This window comes from Piliocolobus tephrosceles, chromosome 8 (assembly GCF_002776525.5).
Source record: "Piliocolobus tephrosceles isolate RC106 chromosome 8, ASM277652v3, whole genome shotgun sequence".
NCBI classification, from domain to species: domain Eukaryota; kingdom Metazoa; phylum Chordata; class Mammalia; order Primates; family Cercopithecidae; genus Piliocolobus; species Piliocolobus tephrosceles.
In genome coordinates, this window is record NC_045441.1 from 51,993,024 (window position 1) to 52,001,463 (window position 8,440).

The 8,440-nt window shown below is 52.4% G+C and overlaps 1 protein-coding gene across 1 annotated transcript; it reads left to right on the forward strand.

The window, feature by feature from the left end:
• The first annotated feature begins 2,555 nt into the window (after positions 1-2,555).
• On the forward strand, positions 2,556-6,584 carry TRIL (TLR4 interactor with leucine rich repeats). The gene has a single exon (XM_023225882.2). It carries the CDS (start codon positions 2,834-2,836, stop codon positions 5,267-5,269), a length of 2,436 nt encoding a protein of 811 aa, XP_023081650.1. The 5' UTR covers positions 2,556-2,833; the 3' UTR covers positions 5,270-6,584.
• Positions 6,585-8,440: the final 1,856 nt, after the last annotated feature.

Below are 8,440 nucleotides of genomic sequence, written 5' to 3' on the forward strand. Positions count from 1 at the left end.
CTCCTTCGAGGCCTGAAATCTCGCTCTTATTGGAGGCACACAGCCAGAGGAGGACTGGAACACAGCTCTCTAAAGCACAAGATCCACAGACAGGGCCCACATTGGCCTGGTCAAGGGAGGTGCATTCACAGTATCTACAGGATGCCTATATATGTGGTATAGCTGAATGCCTCAGTCTGGATGCTCTATCCACACATCTCACACCTACTGCTGTCACAGATTTCAAGGACCTAGAAGGCAAGAACTAGGAAGACAACATTTTCTTTGTATAGCACCTACTTTGTTTATTTAGGCAGAGATTCTTCTTGAGGCTGCAGTGCAAATACGATTACATCAGCTACCTGTTGAAATCCTTAAAGGGGAATAAAGGAATATTTATTTCAAGTCACTGTATAAGCTAGGGTGTATGATACTGGTAAAGAATAATAAAGCTCACTCTAAATATGCAGACAGAAGATGAGGAGGTTTCTAAATCCCTCCTTGCATGTGTCCCCAGGCTTCTCCTCCTTGAGTGCCTTTTCACCCTCCTCTAGGTAATACCACTCACCCCTCAAACTCAGCACAGGTTTCCCCTCTTCTAGACACCTTCCTCATACTCTCAGGCCAGGCGCTGCTCCTCAGGACTATCACAGTTCTACCCCTCAGCGCTCATCTCCTGGAATTATCATTGACTCACCTCCCTGCAAAGCCAAGGTCCCTGTTCACCCATGAACGATCTCATCTTTCTCTAAATTCAGAACTTGCCTCTAACACTTGCCTATATTAATTGCTAAATGAGGCAATTACTGTGAAACATGGAATTATTAAAAATCATTTGTCACCCTGTGCGGTGGCTCATACCTGTAATCCTAGCACTTTGGGAGGCCAAGGTGGGAGGATCACTTGAGACCAGGAGGAGTTCGATACCAGCCTGGCAACATGGCAAAACTCCCTCTATAAAAAATACAAAAATTAGCTGGACATTGCAACAAGGGTCTGTTAGTGCCAGCTTCTTGGGAAGCTGAGATGGGCAGATCACTTGAGCTCTGGAGGTCAAGGCTGCATTGAACGGAGATTATGCCACTGCACTCCAGCCTGGGCAACAGAATGAGATCCCGTCTCAAAAAAAAAATCATTCTCGTTTTTGCAGTGTTCTGTATTACTGCCTTACATTATGGTCTAACCTTTCAATGCATTGCCCTTCGGACTAGATTGTCTTTCTCTTGAGGTGAGGATCTGTATCTTTCCTTTAATTTTCCACATTGTTGCAGAGCATGCAACAATGTTTGCTCGAAACTTATGTTTTCTCAACACCTTGGATGGGGGCAGGGCCCTTATTTTTTAGCAAGATGGTTTATATAAACAAACAATAATTAATAATTAACAACTCCTCCTTGTGTATTCTCATTCTCAGCAGGGGCTGACCCCAAAGGAGCCATTGATTAAATGCTCCATTCCCTATAGATAATAAATAATAATGCTTCCCCAACTGAGCCAGGCCTAAACATTTTTGCGCCTAAAGACTTTGAAGATCACTGCAAGTCCAGGCACAAAGCAGGAGGGCCCTGCAAGGAGTGTTTACCTTAGGATCTGTGAAGGTTATTAAGTGTGTGCACATGAGCAGAGCCTACTCCAGGGGCTCTATCACTGTAGGAGAGTTAATGGGACTGAATCACCAAAATGTGGCAGACACTTTCATGTTGGCAGAACCAGTTCTGTGATTTCTTCATGTTCTAGCCCACAGCAGGATAGGGTAAATACTCCCTTCAGACACCTAAAAAGGGGTGGTGCCTCTCCTCAGCTACCAGTCCACGTCAAAACCCAAGCAGCAACCGTCAGACTGGGTTCACCTACCCTCTTCTGATGGCCTTTTGCAGGCAACCTTGTGCTCCCCCAAACTTCCTGTAGAATGCTGGCAGACTCCGTGCTGCTCAAACTTCCCGCAGGGTGGCACCTGGAAAAGCAAGTGACAAAAACGAGGAGGGCCAGCCGCACTCCCACTGCTCAGAAGCGGCTGGTCTACTCTTCTAAAATAAAAAGGTCTCTGTCTGCAAATCCCGTTGGCTAGCCCGGTAATCCTCCCCCGCCCCCGGCCTAGCATGTCCGACCGGTACAGCTGTTTTTAATCCCTACTTTTCTCACTTGGCATCCCGGTCTCGGGCTGACCAGACGCGGAGCCACTTAGCGTTTCCTCCTCCCCCTGCCGGGGTCTGTCCTCCCTCCGCCGTCTCCTCTTTCTCCGCCAGCTTCCCCGCGGGCAGAGTGTGGGAAGAACGAATTTCCGCCCGGTTTGCTCTCCGCTCGCCGACTTGGGTCCCTTCCAGACGCAGCCCGCGTGCTCCCGAGCTGTTGCACCCGGGCTGCGCTCCGCGTCCGGGACCGCGAGCGAGAAGGTGCCGTCTGCGGGGGCCAAGCCGCCGGGGTTCTGCTGCCAAGCCGCGCCCCGAGAAGCTCTTGGAACGGCTCCAGCCTGCAGCTGGGGAATCCACTCGGCTAGGAGAATCCGCACCAGGGAATCCAACTCTCCGGACTCAGCTGCAAACAAAAAGCGCCGGGTCTTGCTCCCTCCCCCCGCCCCCCGACGCGCACCCGGAGAAACAGTTTTCCACAGAAATGCAACAAGTAGCACCCGGGGTCTGCAGAGCACCCCGCGCCGCCTGACTTGGACGGGCGAAGCCCGCCTGCAGAGACCCGGGCCGGCCGCCGGACAAAGGACGGAGGAGGGGCTGGACGGAGCTGCGAAGTCCGAAAGAGGCCATTTAGCCACTCTGGTCAGGCCGAGGGGAATGCAGAGGAGACACAGAGCCGGCGGGCCAAGAGGACGATCCGGCCGCAGCACGCAGGGCGGGCGGCGATGGAGGCTGCCCGCGCCGTGCGCTTCCTGCTCGTGGTGTGCAGCTGTCTCGCGCTCCCGCCGCGGGCCAAGCCCGTGTGCCCGGAGCGCTGCGACTGCCAGCACCCCCAGCATCTCCTGTGCACCAACAGGGGGCTCCGCGTCGTGCCCAAGACCAGCTCGCTGCCGAGTCCCCACGACGTGCTCACCTACAGCCTCGGCGGCAACTTCATAACCAACATCACGGCCTTCGACTTTCACCGTCTGGGGCAGCTCAGACGGCTGGACCTGCAGTACAACCAGATCCGCTCTCTGCACCCCAAGACCTTCGAGAAGCTCTCGCGGCTGGAAGAGCTGTACCTGGGGAACAACCTCTTGCAGGCGCTCGCCCCGGGCACGCTGGCCCCGCTGCGCAAGCTGCGCATCCTCTACGCCAACGGAAACGAGATCGGCCGCCTAAGCCGCGGCTCCTTCGAGGGCCTGGAGAGTCTGGTCAAGCTGCGGCTGGACGGGAACGCCCTGGGGGCGCTGCCGGACGCAGTCTTCGCCCCCTTGAGCAACCTGCTCTACCTACATCTAGAGTCCAACCGTATTCGCTTTCTGGGCAAGAACGCCTTCGCCCAGTTAGGCAAGCTGCGCTTCCTCAACCTCTCTGCCAACGAGCTACAGCCCTCCCTGCGCCACGCGGCCACCTTCGCACCGCTGCGCTCCCTCTCCACCCTCATTCTCTCGGCCAACAGCCTGCAGCACCTCGGGCCGCGCGTCTTCCAGCACCTGCCACGTCTGGGCCTGCTGTCGCTCAGGGGCAACCAGCTCACGCACCTCGCGCCGGAGGCCTTTTGGGGCTTGGAGGCCCTGCGCGAGCTGCGCCTGGAGGGTAATCGGCTGAGCCAGCTGCCAACCGCGCTGCTGGAGCCTCTGCACAGCCTGGAGGCGCTGGACTTGAGCGGCAATGAGTTGTCCGCCCTGCACCCGGCCACCTTCGGTCACCTGGGCCGGCTGCGCGAGCTCAGCCTGCGCAACAACGCGCTCAGCGCCCTATCCGGCGACATCTTCGCCGCCAGCCCAGCCCTTTATCGGCTGGATCTAGACGGCAATGGCTGGACCTGCGACTGCCGGCTGCGAGGCCTGAAGCGCTGGATGGGCGACTGGCACTCGCAGGGCCGGCTCCTCACTGTCTTCGTGCAGTGTCGCCACCCCCCGGCCCTGCGAGGCAAATACCTGGATTACCTGGATGACCAGCAGCTGCAAAACGGGTCCTGCGCGGATCCCTCGCCCTCAGCTTCCCTGACCGCTGACCGCAGGCGGCGGCCCCTCCCCACGGCCGCAGGGGAGGAGATGACGCCACCTGCAGGTCTCGCGGAGGAGCTGCCGCCGCAGCCGCAGCTCCAGCAGCAGGGGCAATTTCTAGCTGGGGTGGCCTGGGATGGAGCCGCCAGGGAGCTGGTAGCCAACCGCAGCGCCCTAAGGCTGAGTCGGCGGGGCCCAGGCTTCCAGCAGCCCAACCCCTCCGCCGCTGCCGCTGCGGGCCCGGCTCCACAGTTCCTAGACGGGCACGAGAAGTCCCAGAGGGGCCGTCCGACTCCAGCAGATCCCGCCCACGCGGAGCCCACCCCAACGGCCTCTCCCGGTTCCGCGCCGTCGCCCGCCGGCGACCCCTGGCAGCGCGCGACGAAGCAACGCCTGGGCACGGAACACCAGGAGCGTGCCGCCCAGTCCGACGTGGGGGCCGGGCTGCCGCCGCTGGTGTCCGACCCGTGTGACTTCAACAAGTTCATCCTGTGCAACCTGACGGTGGAGGCGGTGGGCGCAGACAGCGCCTCAGTGCGCTGGGCAGTGCGCGAGCACCGCAGTCCCCGGCCGCTGGGCGGCGCGCGCTTCCGTCTGCTCTTCGACCGCTTCGGCCAGCAGCCCAAGTTCCACCGCTTCGTCTACCTGCCCGAGCGCAGTGACTCGGCCACGTTGCGCGAGCTGCGCGGGGACACCCCCTACCTGGTGTGCGTGGAGGGCGTGCTTGGGGGCCGCGTCTGCCCTGTGGCTCCCCGGGACCACTGCGCGGGGCTGGTCACCCTGCCGGAGGCCGGGAGCCGGGGCGGCGTCGACTACCAGCTGCTGACCTTGGCCCTGCTGACGGTCAACGCGCTGCTGGTGCTCCTGGCCTTGGCGGCCTGGGCGTCTCGCTGGCTGCGGAGGAAGCTGCGGGCCAGGCGGAAGGGCGGGGCCCCGGTCCATGTTCGCCACATGTACTCCACCCGACGGCCCCTGCGCTCCATGGGCACCGGCGTGTCCGCCGACTTCTCGGGATTCCAGTCTCACCGGCCGCGCACCACCGTGTGCGCGCTCAGTGAGGCGGACCTCATCGAATTCCCCTGCGACCGCTTCATGGACAGTGCGGGCGGCGGTGCGGGCGGCAGCCTGAGACGGGAGGACCATCTCCTGCAGCGATTTGCCGACTAGGTGCAGGGCATGTAGAGACCATCTCATTGGCCCTAAGGAGCCGCCTCTCCCTGAGGCCCACCAGCTCACCTCAGGGGAAGTGCCCTTTTGTGCACTTGCCAGAGAGGCCAGTGGGGACAGAGGGCCAGTTCGGGCACCATCCCCCAATTCCCAGTACTCAAGAAGTAAATGGATGATACTTGGTGGTCAAAGCCAGAGTAGGAGACAAATGGATGGTGGGATGCTGAGGTTGGAGTCTTCACTTGGAGGCTTTGACACAGCTATGCAAATGGCTTTTGTAGCATTGCAATGCAGAAGCCAGGCTTTGGGGGTAGAAAGGGGGTGCTTGTGCCCCCAACATGGCCAGAAATATTTGGGTGCATGCTTTTTGTTTGCTCAGTGTCAAACAGGGAAGTTTTGTTTCTATTTAAGGAAAAAGGAACTTATTACCATTACAAAGGAGGCTTGGCCAGGGACTCCACTGGTTTGGTGATCTCTGCCAAAAAGAGGGATGTAAACAGGTGGTAAAGTTTAACACACCCGCCAAGGAACTCATTTATGTTGGCTGATAGAGCATGCAGGATACCTTAAAGTTTAAATAATAAGAGACGCTTTTTTTTTTTTTCAAAAATGTGAAAACTCTTGACATTTAACAAACTGACCAATAGACTCAAGGACTGTTTTAGTTGGACTGGGCCATTCTATTATGTTCCTTTTAATATTAACAGTACAAGAGCGCTTGCTGACTTCGAGGATAACTAAGATTACATACTTTCTCAGGAGAAGGCTGCATGCAAGACTTCTCTGTCAGGGTTGCTCCTGTGGCTTTTTAAATTTTATTTTTTTAAACATATATATGGAAAAGGAAATTTCAATGCCAGATTTGATAAAAGAATGTGATGTATATGTAGCTGATGACCCACTGGGGAACACCAGAGTTCCAGTTCACTTACCACATCTGTGACAGTGTGTTTAGATTGGAATAAATGTGATGTGGTACTTCTCCTGTTTTTATCAGTGACATGGTTGACTGTGCCCTAATTCTCTTGAGTTGCAGTTAAGCAATGAAGGTAATTTCCTAATAGGGAAGCAAAGGGTGATTGTCAATTGATAGTTTAATGTTTGACCACATTAGTGTCCTTATATGAAATAGTAGAGGGGAAGAAATTATAGAAAAAAAATGTGAAAAAAAATACACCAGTGGGTATCTTTTCTACTAAAACCAGAAGATTGTTATGAATACTTACACCTCACTGTGAAATAATGATATGTTTTGCAATTAATTCCTCCCCAACTCAGTGTCTTACTGTGTTATTAAATCTTATCTTTTAGTTAATAGTTGCAGTATTTCTTTTAAATGTTTTTGTTTTAAACTTAGGGATAGGAGCCTTTATTTGTTCAGTTGTTTCCAACTATCTGGGATACTTTCATTCCCTGCTATTTATGAAGTACATGTTTATCACTAAATGTAGTGGTTTGGTTTACATTAATAATTTTATGTATGGTCTAAAAATGCAGTCACTAAGAGAATGTACACTGTGGTTCTGTTCACAGTGGTTATGGATTTATTGGCAGTGGAGTACCATGGAGGTCACTGCAATGGTGCTAAGGCTGACAGTGGAATCTTCTGTTTAGGGTCTTAAGCTGCTGAGGGTCCTGGTGACTCAGGGAATCCATCACAGCCCCGGGTCTTTCACCCCACTTCACTCCTTTTATGTTTGGCCTAGATTGACCCATGCCTGCCCTCTTCTCAACAGCTGAGTAGGGAACCAGCCATCTGAATGAGCTGATCGTTGTTTATGTTCAGATGAGTAAATGTCCAGACCACTTAAACTACAGCTGCTTTTCTGGCAGTCTTGTCTGCGGGGCAAAAACTTAATAAACCACAGGAAATAGACTGTCAGTTTGCTGCCAGGGCTTATTTTAGATTCAGAGCATACTGGTACATGGGAGCAGTAGTGTTGTTTGCTCTTATTTTCAACCAGTGAGCTGTCTGGCACCTTTTGTGCCCCTGGCTTTTTTCAATCATAGCACTATTGCATCTCTTAGCTATTTATTTTGTCCAGCAGGGTAATATTGAGTCCCATTGCAAGTATGGACAAGGCCTCTGGTTCTCCTCACCACTCACCTTTTCAGCCATAGAACATCACTGAAAATGCCTAATGCCTGGATCTGTGTTCTACTTTAGTTTCACTGGGAAGTCTTTCAGTGGGAAATGAATAAATGTTATACATTGTTATGTTCAGTTATGTCAATAAACCCACTTACTAATAGAGATAATTTGTTGGAGTTTCCAAATATTTTATACACTTTCACAATGATACAATGCAGTTTCCATTTATGGAAATGAAACATAAGCTTGATGTCTTTCTGTCCTTTTTGTTTTTTATTTCCATTATCATAGGTGAGTATGGACTTTAAGAAACAGATGTGTGATGTTATGTGCAAAGAAACAATGAAATGGCTCTAAAAGCAGATGGTCAGCCACAGTATGAAAGTGCTGTTGGAAACCAGTGACATCAAGGTGCAGGTGATCGGGTCTCGGCAGGCATTGCCTGTTTAAAGGAAACTGATGAAAAGTTTCTGAAACTGATGAAAAAAGGCTTGACTAGCCCTTTAGCTCTCATGGTCAAAAATATGAAGGAATTATCTTGAGCTGGAAGTCATTTTTGATTTTTACCACTACACAGCTTATGAAAAGATAACATTCCTAAGGAAAAAAGATTAAACTTGTTATGAGTTAGGAGTATTCAATGAAAGAGCCACTGGCTAGTCTGCAATGTTGTGGGACCTTCACGTCAACTAGTGGGATTACTGTTTCCATAATGCAGGGGATTTTGCAGTGCTACCAGGTAATAAATAATTAGCATGTGATCAGAACACCTTGCTAAATTGTCACACACCTGATTTTCATCAAAAGTACAGCAACGTATATTAAACCATTAAAAGAGACACTGGATTGCCTGGTATTTGTGTTTAACCACTCCCTCCTGTTCTTATAAGACTGGAAGGTAAATGGTGATGAAGCACACTAGTGGTAGAAGTTTATTCCCAATTCCAGACCATGGCCTAGTATCAATATCCTCACCATCCTCAGTATAGCATCATGAAAAGCTGGAATGATGCTAAGGAAGTGATGAAGTCACTTAGTCATTAGAGGGTTGCATTCATTCTTTTTACCTGATCTCTACT